Source organism: Halichoeres trimaculatus, unplaced genomic scaffold (genome assembly GCF_033239565.1).
Source record: "Halichoeres trimaculatus isolate MK-OKI-2021-1 unplaced genomic scaffold, fHalTri1.1 fHalTri1_scaffold_8, whole genome shotgun sequence".
Lineage (NCBI taxonomy): Eukaryota > Metazoa > Chordata > Actinopteri > Labriformes > Labridae > Halichoeres > Halichoeres trimaculatus.
The window spans coordinates 622288-638695 of NW_027437186.1; the positions used below are offsets into that span (position 1 = coordinate 622288).

At 45.1% G+C, this 16408-nt stretch overlaps 2 protein-coding genes across 2 annotated transcripts in view; one reads left to right on the forward strand and one right to left on the reverse strand.

Annotated features, from left to right (window-relative positions):
- Nucleotides 1-16408, forward strand: part of LOC141795175 (uncharacterized) — a 28327-nt gene that overhangs the window by 10289 nt on the left and 1630 nt on the right. Inside the window, exons 3-14 of the mRNA XM_074675969.1 lie at nucleotides 3929-4306; nucleotides 4413-4734; nucleotides 4838-5129; nucleotides 6252-6326; nucleotides 11399-11555; nucleotides 11774-12279; nucleotides 12517-12581; nucleotides 12885-13209; nucleotides 14301-14407; nucleotides 14538-14785; nucleotides 14927-15056; nucleotides 15490-15698. Of these exons, the coding sequence (XP_074532070.1) occupies nucleotides 4003-4306; nucleotides 4413-4734; nucleotides 4838-5129; nucleotides 6252-6326; nucleotides 11399-11555; nucleotides 11774-12279; nucleotides 12517-12581; nucleotides 12885-13209; nucleotides 14301-14407; nucleotides 14538-14785; nucleotides 14927-15056; nucleotides 15490-15698 (2740 nt within the window). The 5' untranslated portion in view covers nucleotides 3929-4002. The remainder of the gene's footprint in view (nucleotides 1-3928; nucleotides 4307-4412; nucleotides 4735-4837; nucleotides 5130-6251; nucleotides 6327-11398; nucleotides 11556-11773; nucleotides 12280-12516; nucleotides 12582-12884; nucleotides 13210-14300; nucleotides 14408-14537; nucleotides 14786-14926; nucleotides 15057-15489; nucleotides 15699-16408) is intronic.
- On the reverse strand, nucleotides 1207-3105 carry LOC141795174 (zinc finger MYM-type protein 1-like). Its single transcript, XM_074675968.1, has one exon. The coding sequence runs from the start codon at nucleotides 3103-3105 to the stop codon at nucleotides 1207-1209; it is 1899 nt and encodes a 632-aa protein (XP_074532069.1).

Genomic DNA, 16408 nt, shown 5'->3' on the forward strand with positions numbered 1-16408 from the left:
GATAAGCACCCCTCCTCCCCCTCCCTCACTTCTGTCTCGTCTAAAACACTGATATCCAGGCACCACAAATACCCTGTCCGGAGTCAATGGTTGCAACCATGTTTCAGAAAAGAAAGAAAAGTCCAGATTAGAGTGCGTCAGTAGATGTATCAGCTGATCACTCTTTGCAACAACGCTTCGGATGTTTAATGTCCACCAAAGAGCCCTTTTGGTTTTTGCGCCGGTTCCCAGAGTACTCTCACATGATTGACAGTTTGGAAGGTTTCATACATCCTCTGCTTTCTCACAGCCAATTTCTGACACACAGGTGGGTGTTGAGCATATTTGGACAAGCGGTTGGTAGATCCGTGAATATTGTCAGAATTGAGCTGCGGTATATTCTTGACGAAATAGCCAGACCCGGCATTGATTAAGTTCGGTCCGATAAAGAGACCAGGTAAAGCAGGCTGTTGGTCACTCACCTCTCCAGGAGACCTACCAAGATGGAGTTCAGTGTTGGACAGTGGCGGCCCGTGATAAAAATTACCGAGGAAGCCAGCTTGGACAACGAATTTAATTCAGTATTCACCTGTTATTTCCATGCAAACAATGTAGCCTACTGTTACAGTACTTTTATTCTACCCACTTCTCATTCATTCCAGTGAAAAAAAAAGAGGACAGCATGTGTGAGAGACAGTAAGCCTGCGGGGGCGGACGTTCTGGAGAATACCTGAACCGAACTGATCTCTGGAAACGGCTTTTGTTGGCGGCAGAAACGGCTTCGTCTTTACAGCGCACTTTTCTTGAAAACGGCACAGAAAATAGTTGGACAGGAAAATGTGCGGCTTCGTGTGGATGTAGCCTGAGTTTGACTGACTTATTGACTGTTTTGTTGACATTCCCTTTAGCGCAGCTCCATCTAGTGTATGCATAACGCAACCCCAGCCACTACTATAGCTTCTAATCTATGCGCCTTATAATGCGGTGCGCCCAATCTATGAAAACAGTTTTCAAATAGGCCAGTCATCGAAGGTGCGCCCTATTTCCGAAGCGCCTTGTAGTGCGGAAAATATGGTACATTATGCATAAGAAAAAATGTGACAACTCTGTCATCAAAAAGGCCACGGCGGGCCATGGTGCTGTCCACGGTGCTGAAGCTGGACAGGTACAGGGGCATGGCAGCCCATTTGTCACAAGATGCATACATTTTTTTAATGTAACTCACCGCTACTTGAAGAGCAATGGCATTCTTCTATCCTTCATCGTGGCAAACCGAGTAGTGATTCTGTCATATAGCTCCCCGCGGGACTTGAGGTCTTGTGTGACAGAAGACTCCATGGAGATCTTGGCCAAATGTCCCAGTCTGTCTTGTCCACAGCTGTTTCTCAAGTAGGTTTTGATCCTTTTCAAGCAGGAAAAGGACCTCTCTGCAGACGTGCTTGACACAGGTATGGTGAGCATCAGCCTCAGTAGTTTGCAAACTTCGGGCAAGGCAGAGGTCAGTTCATCTTTAATGAGCATCTTCAGGAGCTCAGCTGGTGGCTTGTGAAAGAGGGTATCTGCATAGATGACTTGCAGCTCATTTCTCAGTCTCAGTTCATCAAAAACTGGGTAGGTTTTAACCAACTGAGAGATCTCAACCCCCAGGAATCCTGCAGGCTGGGAATACGTCTTAAATGACGCATTATCCAGGACACAAAAAAAACGTAGACACTTCATGTCCTCAAACCCGTGTGTCATGTGCTGCACAATACCATCAAGCAGCTGGAAAAAGAGGCGTCGGTAGGCATCCACAGGCCCTGTGTCCTCATGTTCCCCATCCGGAGTGACTCCCAGCTCAAAATCTGCCCAGGCCCGGCAGCGCTGCTTGCGTCGCAGCTGGTTTGGCATCCCAACAGCCTGTACTGTCTCCTCGTACAGCTGATTGAAGGTTTCGGTGCTCCGGGTTGCTTTTAAAGCAGTCAAAGTGCCATTGACTCTTTCCTCACATTTTCTAATGCCCAACGCTCTGCTCTGAAGCACCTGGAAAAGGGGCTCAGTCAGACCAAAAATCGTCTTGAAAACCCCAAGCATGAACATGAAATCAAAGTCATCCAGCTTCTGTCTCAATGCCGAGCTCTGTGCTATTGCATCCTTGTCCCAACCAGGTTCAGCTGTGATCCGATCCAATGCAGTGATCAGTGATCCTCGGCCCTCATGCACTGCGTGCACTGCGCGGCTTTTAAAGTTCCACCGAGTGGTGCTGCCGCTGGGCACGCGGATGCTGTCCACTTCTTTGAGCAGTGCTGTGCGCTTAGGTGAGCGGCTGAAGAAGTTGTGGAAGGAGTCGAGAGAAGCAAAAAACAGTCTTGATTCCCGAATATTGCTTGTCCCCTGAGCCAAAACCAAATTAAGTTCGTGTGCATAGCAATGAACAAACAATGCGTGCCGACATTTTACTTTTACGAGCGCCTGAACGCCTCCTCTCTGGCCACTCATACAGCTGGCGCCATCATAAGTTTGACAAATCAGCTTTGTCTCGGGATTGTAGCTGCCAATTGTTTTCATCACCACTGCAGCAATGGTTTCAGCATCTCTCTCCAGACTAATATCATGGAAACCAAGAAACCGCTCACATATGATGCCGCTCTCGTTTACATAGCGGACTATGACTGTCAGCTGGCTCCTGCACGATATGTCAGTGGTATCATCCACCTCAATGGCTATGAATGGAGCAGCATTTATTTCTTTATCAATTTCTTCCTGGATGACATGAGCAGTGCTTTCGATGATGTCATTCTGAATTGTCTTTGATGTGCCGGTAAATGCGGTTGCTGATGATAAATGCTCCGCCATGGTGGTGTCAAATTCAGCAAAAGTCTGCACAAGCTCCATGAAGTTTCCCCTGTTGCCGGAGCTGCTGGTCGATTCACTGTGGCCCCGGAATGCCTGCTCCTGGCCTCCGAGATATAATACAGCAGCAATCAACCTCTTCAAAATGGCACGGTTTTTCTCCACCTGTTGGTTGTGCCTCGTTACGCTTATTGCAGCCGCTTGATCCAGTGCTTCATCAATCCGTACTCGTCCGAAAAGTTTAAGTTTGAGCTCAGATGTTATATGGCCTCTGGACTTTGAATGCCTCTCCATGGCCCTCGCGAGGTTGGCCAGATCCACGAATCCTGTGGTGCTCCAGGGGTTGTTCAAGGAGCCGGATCTGTCAAACAGCAGACATGGCCAGCAGAAAAGCCGGTTAAGCCTGGCACTCCCTGTTAGCCACTCGTTTCTAGCATAGTTAGCTTCACAAAAAGAGCGGACTTTTCCATCGGCTCTGCCCTTCGTTAAGTGGAGCTTTGGAGTCGGCCTACCGTCCCGCTTGACTTGTAGTTGAACCTCAAAAGGAAGTTTTTTGAGGTCATTTTTTTACAAAAAAATCAATGTCTCTGTCACCATCCATAGCTGAACTTTCTGTGTGGGCTAACACTGACACTCACACTGGCGCCGGCACAGTTGAATCAGTGTGTTTATTTTTTCGTAACGGTGTGTTATTGGCTGGAAGCCAGATTTGATCTGGCCTCCCTCATATCTTTTTTAATGATGCATCAACCAGTAAGCGATGAGCCTTGCTTCAACCTGATTGGCTAATACGGGCTGTTTTTTTTTCTAAGGGAGGCAAAGTGAAGCGGGCCTCCGTGCTGACTGACAGGGCAGAGGGCATGAGACACGTAGTGTAATACACAATGAGAGCTTGACAGGAGGGCGCTGTTTTGCTTCTCACGTTAAGCCAAAGCAGAGGTGCGCCAATGTAGTGTTTTGACAAGGAAATGACAATATAAAATACATTGTGGTTAAGCTTGTTTATAGGCTATTTTTTTTCTTTCTTGTTATATTTTTTGGGGAAGCCAGGCTTCCCTTGGCCTCCGTGAAAAACCGCCACTGAATCTTCATACATCACTCTGGGTTCTGTTCATAGATCTGTTGATTGCCTGGCTCAAACAGAGACTGGGGTCCCAGCTGAAACAAGGAAGAGGCAACAAATTGCCCAAAATGGACCCAAGAAAGGCCATCACAGCCAGGACCCCCGCCCCAGCTCACAGCTCAAGCCCCAGTCCAGAGACCTCTGAGGATGAGTGGCAGCACGACAAAGAAGAAAAGGAAAAAGCAGAACTAGACTTTTTCTGCCAGATGGAGTCAGAGTATGGCATTGCTGGACCGTCAGAGGGGCTGGAGGATGTGGTGCTGGGGCTGTCTGGGGGCGATCCAGACACAGGACTTAATGCTGACTCAAACCTTGGATCCCCCACACCAGAGGAGGCAGAGGATGAGAGAGAGCGGAGCTGCAAGCTGACAGGTCAGTCCTCCAGTCATCAACCAAACACCTTGAACTCTAACTGCATGTTTTGCCAATCAGAGCTCCTGGTTGATGACACACTCATCACCTGTCCAACCCTCTCCAGATCTTCTCCATTTCACGGCTGAGGAAATGTCTGCTGCCCCATGGATTGAGACTCTGCCTGACATGAGCTCCTCAGATGGCAGCGTCCAAGACTCCCCCTGGAGCCCCAAGTCCAGCGCTGCAGCAGAGCCCACGGCCCCTCCTCAGCCAGCAGCCATGTTTGACCTTTCCTTTCCAAAGAAGTCAAAGCTGCCACTTCCTGGGGCGACAGGTTTAAGAACTCAGGTCCCTGAAACAGTCAGAGCTGACTCCACGAGGGGGTCTGACAGAGGGCGTGGCCTATCCAAAACCAGTAGGACAGTTGCCGAAGTACATAATGCAGGGTGAGTAGCACTCCTAAGCCCTCAGGTATCATAACTTCTGTTTTTTTTTCCACCACTGCTCACTGCAGGATTCTACGACTAACTAATAACATCTCATTTCTAGAAAAAATCGCATAAGTTATCCCACACCTGACTATTCCAAGGTGGAGCCCAGGGTTCGATTTCCAAAGGGTGGTTACGTGCCCCCAAAGAGCAGGCACTCCTTCAAAAGGGAGTCAGCTGAGCCCTCCCTAGTGGTTCAGTCCCCTGCTGGAAGGGACGTCTCCTTAAACACTGCAGGTGAATCCCCAGCCCCTTCAGATCCCCGTGGACCACCAAGCAGTGCCCCTCATCCTGTGGAGCCTAAGGAGTGCAGAAGTCGGCCACAGGACAACCTGGACTATAGGGTTCTGCAGGTACCGTCATGACTCAAACATGGCTGCTTCAGAAAATAACTGCGTCCTGAAAATGAAGCATCTCAGTGGTCTGGAGACAGCTGCTCTAAAGGTTACAACAGCTGCCTCAGGGTTTTTGATCAGACCAAGAGAGAGTGGTCAGGAACAGCAGTATGCACGCATTATTTCTGTTGAAAGAGGCTTCACATTTAAATGAACTTTGTACAGCCTGAAACACGCAAAGCTATCTCAACACTCTGCAAAAGACTCTTAGTCGCTGCATTAACAGAGACCATGATGACACAGGGTGAATTTCTGTATTTTGGAGACCAGCTCTCCCCGTTTATTCCCTCCTGGCTTCTGAAGCAACACCAGAGGTCAGCTGATAGACATGGAGTACTCAGCAGGGAACTGAGAGCTAGAAATGTGTTTTTTGATGGCCGATGGCCGATTTAGTCTTCACTTTGTTTTCAGACTTTTAAACGAAGAACCAACAATGAGCAGTAACTGCTTTTGATAAACAGCCCCTGCATCCTGAGCCTTGTATGTTCAACTCTAATGCTTTGTTTTGAGACAGTCCCCTGCACCAGGGCAGAAAAAACAAAGTTCAGACTTTGAAGATTAGACCGAAAGTCTGTAGTTGATATTTTACCATCAGACAACAGTCTGTTACTGAGTTGTTCAGTCCTCTGCCTACATACTTTAAATAAACCTCTGAGTTAGTCTTGGTTTTAGTGGAAGGCTAATGTCATCAGCAGGACCCAGGTCCTAACTGAACTGAACTTCTTTCAAAGGTAAATATGTTTGGACTTTGCAACCTGAAGCATTACGCCCCAGTACTTAAAGACGAGATCCTGCATCTCATAAATCCATCTTAAATCCAAACTCACACTGCTTGGAGGACATTGGTGTATGGAATATTTGCAGCATGTTGCAGCTAGATTGCTTTGAGCTGAAGCAGTGAACAAAAGACCCAGGGTGAAAAAATATCTCTGATCTGTGTTATTTCTGTGCCCTGTCATTCCTCATTTCATTTTTTTATCAACATTTCTTTCTCTTTTGTATCTTCTTCTTTTTCTCCTCACCTCTTCCTTCTTTTCCTCCCTCTCCTTACTCTAACTTTCTCATTTCCTTTCACTGCAGGAGATGCACATCAAGACGCTGGTTCAGTTAGCGGAAGCACAAACTACTATTGATGAGCTGCGCCTGAAAGCCACGGTAGTTTGTCTTCTTTATTACTGTTCACTGAGTGCAGAGATGGAAAGCTTTAAGAGATACAAACATGTCATTAACACTGTTTAAAAACTACAAACATGTTATCTCTGTTAAAAAACTACAAACATGTCATTACTCCGTTTAAAAACTACAAACATGTTATCTCTGTTTAAAAACTACAAACATATCATTATCTCTGTTTAAAAACTACAAACATGTTATCTCTGTTTAAAAACTACAAACATATCATTACTCTGTTTAAAAACTACAAACATGTTATCTCTGTTTAAAAACTACAAACATGTTATCTCTGTTAAAAAACTACAAACATATCATTATCTCTGTTTAAAAACTACAAACATGTTATCTCTGTTTAAAAACTACAAACATGTTATCTCTGTTTAAAAACTACAAACATGTTATCTCTGTTTAAAAACTACAAACATGTCATTATCTCTGTTTAAAAACTACAAACATGTTATCTCTGTTAAAAAACTACAAACATGTCATTACTCCGTTTAGAAACTACAAACATGTTATCTCTGTTAAAAAACTACAAACATGTCATTACTCCGTTTAGAAACTACAAACATGTTATCTCTGTTTAAAAACTACAAACATGTTATCTCTGTTAAAAAACTACAAACATGTCATTACTCCGTTTAGAAACTACAAACATGTCATTATCTCTGTTTAAAAACTACAAACATGTTATCTCTGTTAAAAAACTACAAACATGTCATTACTCCGTTTAGAAACTACAAACATGTTATCTCTGTTAAAAAACTACAAACATGTCATTACTCCGTTTAGAAACTACAAACATGTTATCTCTGTTTAAAACTACAAACATGTCATTATCTCTGTTTAAAAACTACAAACTGTGTGAAAGGAAAAACAAAGAGAGCATCTTCAGGCTCAGGATGAGCCCTGCTGACACAGGGAGGTTTTGTTTCCTTTTCTTCTGGGCCACCTTTGAAAAACAAAGTTTGACGTTTTTCTGTCTACACCAGTGCAGTGGAACAGAAACTTTGTGGTAAAGGGGGATAAAATCTCACAGCTATATAAAAAAAGGACCTTTGGGACAAACATTTCTTCAGACAATATTTTTTTATGCATTGGGTCAGGTTAAATTATAAAACTTTGCATTTCTGTCTGGATTTATGCTGATGAAACTCTGAAAAATCAAAAATAAACCGTCAATCTGAAGAAAACAATTTCTGTTTTTACCACATTTCAGACTTTTAGAAATGCCACAGAACATTTCTTTTCTGTTTTGTTGAGTACTCGGGGTATTTTACCTCTAAGTATTCTGTTACTTCATGTAAAGTTTATGTTAAATCGTTCTTCTTGGAGTGTAGGACTAAAAAGGCAGGCTTATGACGAGCCACAAAGGCATTCTAACGAACGACGTGAATATTTAAAAAATGATTTTTGTCCATCTAAAAATGAGACCTGTGCAGTGGAAGTCACAACAAGACAAAGTGTCTGAGCGTGGAATAAGTGTAGCTTATTTCAGCTAAAAGAAGAATCCAGTGAAGACACATTTAATGAGGGCGTTTAACACCTGACCTGAATGAGGATGGACCACAGACACACAGGGTCCAGACAGGGTCAGCACATCACAGACAGAGCAGTGGTCTCTCTCAGTTCGGGTTCTCTCTGTGTCCGCCAGCTTCCTCCCACAGTCCAAAAACATGCTCACCAGGTTAACTGAACACTCTAAATTGTCTGTAGGTGTGAGTGTGTGAGTGAATGGTTGTCTGCCTCTGTGTCAGCCCTGTGACTGACTGGTGACTAGTCCAGGGTGTACCCCGCCTCTCACCCAATGACAGCCAGGATAGGCTCCAGCCACCTGCAACCTTGAACGGGTTAAGAGGCTCAGAAAATGAACGAGTTAGTTAGTTAGTTAGTTAGTTAGTTAGTTAGTTAGTTAGTTAGTTTAGTTTATTTGTCCGTGTAGGGAAATTAGGGTGTGGCAGGTATCACCGACATTTGGCAACAAAATCAGTAGAAAAACATGAATAAACAATGCATTCACAGAGAGAAGGGGGGGGGGGGGGGAGCAAAGGAAGCAATGTGATTATGGACAGGCAGGCTGGTCTAGACTGGCTAGACCAATTTTAACTGTTCCTTATTGTTCATTTAAAAATGTAATCGCTTTTTCGAACAAAGGAAAACTTGGATCTGTTTTTGGTGAACAGAGGAGCACAGTAACGCCGCCCAGAGGACAACAGAGTAAATGAAGGGGCAAGAGGGTGCCTCTGATCATCCTCACCCACAACGCTGGATGCCTTTTTTAATGTTCTCTGTTTATAGATGCAGTCCATATTTGCAAATGGGATGCCTGTCAGTTTACTGAACATGGTTATAATTTTCCTGATGGACTTTTTCTGTGCTTCTGTTGCATGACCAAACCAGCAGAAGATGCAAAAAGACAGGACGCTCTCAATAAAAGCAGAATAAAAACACTGGAGCATTTACTGCCGACATTGAAAGAAAGAAGTTTCCTTAAGAAGAAGAGCCTTTGCTGGGACTTTGCAGTCAGTCTTCCCGTCCATATGTCCCATTTAAGTTTGTGATCAAGCACAATGCCGAGATACTTATACTCAGTGACAATCTGAATGAGTTCCCCGTTAATGACAGTAGGATTTGCGGCAGTTGTTTTTCTAAAATCAATACACGTCTTCTTTGTTTTTTGGGTATTTAGAAGGTTTGACTTATCACACCAGTTAATGAAATAGTCAAGGACTGGCCCGTGGTCCTCTTCATTATCGTACAGGAGGCTCACTAAAGCTGTGTCATCTGCATATTTAATAAAGTGCCTATTTGGAAAAGTGCTGGTGCATGAATTAGAATATAAAATGAGTAACAGAGGAGACAAAACACATCCCTGAGGCAAACCTGTGCAGGTAGTCATTTTGCTAGAGTATGATTATCCAACTTTAACCTGCTTAACTCATAAAATCAACAATCCAAGAGACAAGACCATCTTCAAGTAAAAGTTCATTAGTTAAAGTATTTGCTGCAGTTATTAAAATCACCAAGAATGAACTTTGGGGCATCAGGACAGAGTGGCTCAAGTTTTTGAGACACATTAAAAATCATCTCTGAAGCTGTGTTAAAACTTGCTTTGGGGTGGATGTCCACCACAGTAAGGAAGATCTGAGGGAACTCTCTAGGGAGGTAGAAGGGACAGAGAGAGACACACAGCAGCTCTCAAGAAAGCTAAGAATAACACAGACTTAGCTGATGAATTTTAGGATTGGATTCCAGTTTTTACAGATGGATCAAAGGAACCTCTCACTGGTGCAACAGGTGCAGCTGCTGCAGTACCAGGTATTCATTTAGGGTACAGTAGGAGAACATCTGATCACATCAGTGTTTTTGCTGCTCAGCTATTTGCTATGGATATGGCAGTAGACTGGATTGAACAAAGTGGCTGCAGAAGAGTGATTGTCTGTAGTGATTCTGTGAGTGCTTTGACTAGTATTGGTACAAGTGAAGCAAGATCTCACCAAGAGCTAGTAGTCTAAATATAAACATCTTGTGAAAGTCTGAAAGGAAAATGTAAAATTGTGGTTTTTATGGGTCCCTGCACACGTGGGTATAATTGGAAATGATAGAGCAGATAAGCTGGCAAAGGAGGCGGTCAAAAGAACAGATATTGAAGCAGATATTAAACTGTCAAAGTCAGAAGGTAAAAGTATTGTGTTGGACAAGATTACTCAAAAGTGGCAACAAAACTAGAACACTGAGACAAAAGGAAGGTGGGTGGATGCCAGCCTTGCGTTCCCATTTGGGTCGTGAACTTCTATTTGTGTTTACTCTAACACAGTTCGGAATCGCCTTTATAGCGGCAGAAAAGTCTGGAGATTTCCGGCTCCGAAGGAGCAGCAGGGATTCTCTGCTGTAGTGAAGCCGAGAGGCTATGCTGCCAGCAGCACAGTCGTGGTTGAGCCCATGAGTGAAGTAACTGCTCAAAATTGCCAAAAACAGACACAGCATGCACCACAAAGGGGGATCCATGCATTCTTTTGTTATTATTATACCTTTATTTAACCAGATAAAAACCCATTGAGATCAGGATCTCATTTACAAGGGTGACCTGGCCAAGAGGTCAGCAGCACACGTCATAATTATGCAAGTTCATGTTAAAGTTTAAGGCAATAATAATCACTCATCAATAGCAAATCACAACAATAAACAAGGCAGGGCACTGACTAAATAAGTTGAAGGAAAACAGTAACAATTTAAATAAATATAACAAAGGTATTGCTCATTGGATTCCAAAAACTTCACAGTGAAAGTGATGTAGTTTAAAGAACAACAGATTAAAAACACAAGCATTGCTCATATGATTCTCACTGCCTTGTGAGTAAAATAGAACAAAAAGTTGTAAGTGACACCAGTTCTGACATTTTCAGTTCTGTCTGTATAGTATTCCAGGCTGTGGGGGCTGCATAGTTAAAAGCCTGTTTCCCCAGTTCAGTTCGGACTCTGGGCACATTAAGGTGAAGAATTGCACAAGAGCGTAGGGCATAGGTGCTCCTTGATTTCTGCAGAAGAGAACAGAGGTAGGAGGGAACCAGACGGAGGTATACTGCTTGTTAACAGGAAGGCACAGGCACACGAAACAGATCACAGCCACACAAAAAGCACACTAGTCAGGCCAAAACGCTGGTGTGAAACGCCACGGGGCAGCCTTCGAGCAGCGCCCACTTAGAAAGGGGACCATGAAACCACAGTGGAGGGCTTGTTGAATGAATGAAGATGTAAAAATAACCCTTTGGCTAACCTGAAACAAGCCCTCCACTGTGGTTCCCAGTCATCCTGATCCTCTAGACATCTGTCAGTCCTTCCAGTGTTTTCCACACCTCCATCCTGTCAAACACAGTCAGACAGAAACAGAAGTAAAACTATAAACTATGGGGAACACCATCAACTGTTGTTTTCAAAATGATGGACTCCTGTCACTGAATTCACTAAAGCCCAAATTCTGTGCTCATTTAAAAATATCATCATGTTACTGTGATATTATTTATGTGTGGTTTTCATTGTCATCCGCGCTCCAGGTCAACCTGTACTCAGACCCCCCAAAGCCTGGCTACCTGCTGCAATCAGGACTGGCCAAGAAGGCCTCAAAGGTCTTGGTGCTGGACTTGGCTCATGCTCAGAGAGCAGAGATCAGCTCGGCCTCAGCTCAGCTGGCTGAAGACAGCAGACATCAGGGTAGTTATGCCCTCAATCAGACAGTGTCCTCTCTCAGTCGTTGCTCTGTGTGGGATCCAAACAGATGACCTGTTTGCTCTCAGCCCTCTGATTCACTCTGCTCTGCTCGTTTATTACTCTACCAATCACTCATTTCTTCTGTTACTCAGCTGCTGCCATGATATCTGACCAGTCAGTGTAAGATCTCTCAAATAATTCTTCTTTCCTCCACTCTCCAGGGAGTCATTCTGCAGAGAGTCATTCTGCAGAGAGTCATTCTGCTGAGAGTCATTCTGCAGGGAGTCATTCTGCAGGGAGTCATTCTGCAGGGAGTCATTCTGCAGAGAGTCATTCTGCTGAGAGTCATTCTGCAGGGAGTCATTCTGCAGAGAGTCATTCTGCTGAGAGTCATTCTGCAGAGAGTCATTCTGCAGAGAGTCATTCTGCAGGGAGTCATTCTGCAGAGAGTCATTCTGCAGAGAGTCATTCTGCAGGGAGTCATTCTGCAGAGAGTCATTCTGCTGAGAGTCATTCTGCAGGGAGTCATTCTGCAGGGAGTCATTCTGCAGGGAGTCATTCTGCAGGGAGTCATTCTGCAGGGAGTCATTCTGCAGAGAGTCATTCTGCAGAGAGTCATTCTGCTGAGAGTCATTCTGCAGGGAGTCCCTGCAGGAGAGGCCCAGACCCCCAGGTTGGTCAGCAGCTGACCCCTCTCTTCAGCCAGGCAGAGACACTCCTGCAGAAGGTAATGAACTCTTTTTAAAGCTCTCTGAGGAAATGAACATGGTCTGTGATGTCAGAAAGAAGATTGTCTGAGGGTTGGGTGTCCTGTCACAGCTGCAGACTGTCAAAGACCTCCTCTGCTGAAATGAGGACACACAGTAGTCGTTGAGCTGTCAGTCTGATGGCTGGGACTGTTGGAGAAAACACCCAGTCATTTTCACAGCCCTGTAAGGTTCTGTTTTTCTCTGTCCCTCTCCAGAGCCCAGCTGAGCCTCCACCTGTCCATGAAGGAGATGCTGCTGATGGGGGGAGGAGCTCACCCAGGCAAGTAAACTAAAAACAAACTCTGGATCCAAACTCTGGATCCTCTCCACCTCAACTCTCTGACAGCAAACACAAATGTCTGCTACACGATGACAAAGCAGTGGATCAGTCAGTTATACTCCAGATAAAAAACCCACAGGCTCCGTTTACATCCAGGGATTAACGTTACCACACTTTATTGAATGTTGGTTATCTGTGTGAGAAACTGTTCTCACAGGCATCTTTAGATGGATACCACAGAGGACACTAAAACAGATCCATGTGAATATGTTTAAGGAGAGGATCATTTTTCTCTGTTTGTAGGAAAGCAGATCATCTGGACCCTCCTCCTGTTGTCCCCATCAAACACTGGAGCAGCAGCTCCAGTCCTCCTGTACCTTCTCCTCCTGTACCTTCTCCTCCTGTACCTTCTCCTCCTGTACCTTCTCCTCCTGTACCCTCTCCTCCTGTACCTTCTCCTCCTGTACCTTCTCCTCCTGTACCTTCTCCTCCTGTACCTTCTCCTCCTGCACCCAGGAGCCGCAGGGCGTTGATGAGGTCCCACAGCAGCAGTCTGAGCAGTCTGGGAGAGATCTCTGCTTCAGAGAGGAGGAAGTCCAAACTCCAGATCCACAGGCTTCTTTCTCAGGTCAGGTTTTCCCCTGGGTGTGGCTCTGCTGTCTGCCGTCATCTACCACTGAATGTTAGAAAGAGTTAGTCCTTTAAAATGAGACCCGACTCACATGAGGACATCACAAGAAGGTGGCAGGAGTCTCTGCAAAAAACCTTCAACAGCAGCTCCCAAAGTAAGACAGAGAAAGGTACAAACTATATTCAAATTTATAATTCAATTAATGTAAAATAACAATAGCTAATAACTTCATAATAAAACTAATAACCAATCACCTCCTGTACCATGACCAAGTTTAGTTATTGCACACTTTTAGGTCATACTTCAGCCAAACAGCGAGGAAAATCCAAAGTGAACAGCAGACAGAAGCAGTGGTCTCAGGAGGATAACGTTCCCTCATGAGTCCAGTCTCTGCACAGGTTTAAACTCTGTAACATCCCCAACTTCCCACTGAACAACAAACTCAAAAGTGACTCTCTGAATCCTCCTTTTTCTACAACAATACCTTTGTTTGATTTCTGCCTGTTTCAAAAATCTGGGGTTTGAATCTTTCGCCCTTACACCGTGACATGTGGTTAACATGATGTCCTCACAAACATCTTCTCTAGTTTCATCAATCAGTTAAAGGCTGGAGCCGTTTTCATCCATCACATGATTCTTGGTCGCTCAGTGCTATTTGGCTCTGCTGGGGGCGAGGTGCTCAAAGAGAAAAGCACAAGAAAACAATCTCTGACCTCAGGTCAAAATCCAACCAACAATGAGTCGAAACCCGCGACCAAGATACACACACATACCACTAGTTTGTGTGCGTGTGTGCGTGTGTGCGTGTGTGTGCATGCGTGCGTGCGTGCGTGCGTGCGTGTGTGTGTGCGTGCGTGTGCGTGCATGCGTGCGTGTGTGCGTGCATGCGTGCGCGCGTGTGCGTGCGTGCGTGCGTGCGTGCGTGCATGTGTGCGTGCATGTGCGTGTGTGTGTGTGTGCGTGCGTGCGTGCGTGCGTGCGTGTGTACATGCGTGTGTGCGTGTGTGCGTGTGTGTGTGGATCCCTCCACAGAGCCCATCTTGTGTAATCTCACTAATTTCATGCTGATGGTATTCTGTGCTTCTCAGGATGGGATTATCTCCCCGGATATGGACAGTGGGTTTGTTGGTTCTGAGAGCAGTCCTCTGACACCTGCAGCAACCATAACTCCTGTCCACCAGGGGGAGCCAAAGCGGTGAGGACGGCTTGTTGTGCTCCAATGCCTCTGCTCATTTTCACAGCATCACTAACTGTGGTTCTCTAAGATACTGATCTATGGTTCTGGTCCTTCCATTGGTGCTTTCTGTCCCCCCCTGGTGCAGCAGTGTGTCAGTGCCTCAGGAAGGGAACTCAGGGGAGCATCCAACAGGCCCAGTCACAGCACCAAGTCCTGGCTCCTCTCTGTTACAAAGTCAGGCCTCTGTACAGAAAGAAGGAGGCTCCCAGCTTGGCCCAGACCTGCCCAGGAGAAGCAGGCAGGGGCAGAGAAGACGCAGGTTTTCCAGCTCTCTGCAGCCCCAGATCTGCCAGTTAGATCAGGGCCGAGCTGGGACTGGGATTGAAAGTGACAGGTGTAAGTCACAGATTTTTGGATTCCTGCGTTGTTTAATGTCTGAAACACTTGCAGTATGAGCTGGGTTGTCTTGACCTTTTCATTACGTGATCGCTTTTATTCATTTGTGTATTCTGTGCCTGTCCCTGTCTGTCCATGCAGCTGTGTATGAAGACAGACTGAATGCCAGGTCCATCAGCTCCCCTAGCAGCTCCAGCTCCCTCCCCGCTGCCGGCCATCACCGTGACATGTCTCTTCTAGCTCCTTCCCCCTGTCAGGTGGGGGACCCCAGGTGAGTGGGTGTAGCACTAGCTGGTTTTGCTGTGGAGACAAGGTTAGGTCTCTGAGTTCCTGTCTGTACAGAAACACCTGTATGAAACCTCTATGTTCCTCTTTTGTATGACATTGCAGAGCTGGCTGCTAATACCTGTGGTTTCCTAACAGTAGGTGTTATCTGATGCTTGGTGTGGTGGAGCATGACTTTGGTTTTTCATAGGTAGTGTTTATGTTTGGACTCACACATGATTCACAAATTTACCTTTTAAGCGTGGTCACCAAATATTTTTACATCCCAACCACATAGTTTCTCTTTCATTGACCTTGCCTCTCGTTTTGCCTCAGATGAGTGAGTTCTTTAAAGAATCAATGTTAACACTAAATGCAAAAACAAACATCTTTTCATGTGATTTTAAACCCTGTCTGTTCATTTCTGTGTCTCTGTGAAGTGTTACTTTCCAGACTCTACGGGCACAGTTGAGCACACTGGAGGAGAAGTTAGACCGCAGTTTGAAAAATCAGAAGTCTGAAAGGGATGGTAGCAGGGAAAGAAGAGACAGAGCCACGGCTGATGATGCTGGAGAATCTTTGGCCAGACAAGCAACCAAGGAGACACCAACACTGGCACATAGAAGAAGAAGGCCTCAACTTGATGTCTGTATGTTAATCTGAGTTTACACTTTCTTCAGAGGAAAACACTCAGAACTGTTCATGTGTTGAGGGGTGAAAACACACCTATTAGAAAGGAGACGCCACTCGATCCGCGCTACGTCTTCTCCCCTTGCCTCTCTCTGGCTGTTGTAGGCAGAGCGACTGTTTCTCCTCTTCCAAAGCGAACACATTTTTACAAAGTGATGATAAACTGATGTCAGATTAGGGCGACACATTCACAACAAACAGACTTCACTACCATGGACTGCATTACATGAGTGATGAGACAGCTAAGCTGGGAAAAGCTATCATTAAGCTAACCTTACAGTACTCAGGAGCTATATTATTTAGCTTCTGAATACTGTTATGTTAGCTTATCATAGCTTGTGTAGCTAATGCAGCTCCTGAATGCAGCTCATCTGTCCAATCATTGGTGAAATGCAGTTCATTTTAGTGAAGTCTGTTTGCTGTGAATGTGTCACCCTGCTCTCACATCGCTGTAGCTACTATTAGCGTTAGCTGTAGATATAGCAGCGTAAGCTCCATCATTACAGTGAGCGATTTTAAATAAAACCAACTATTCAAAACATGGCTAATAATTACATTTTACTATACGTTAACAAGCAAAACCATGTGCTAAGGAAATGGGATTGACCTTAAGTCCTTTAAGAGTAAGTTCACCACAACCTGATCTGCTTTAGCAGCTGACAAAAACTG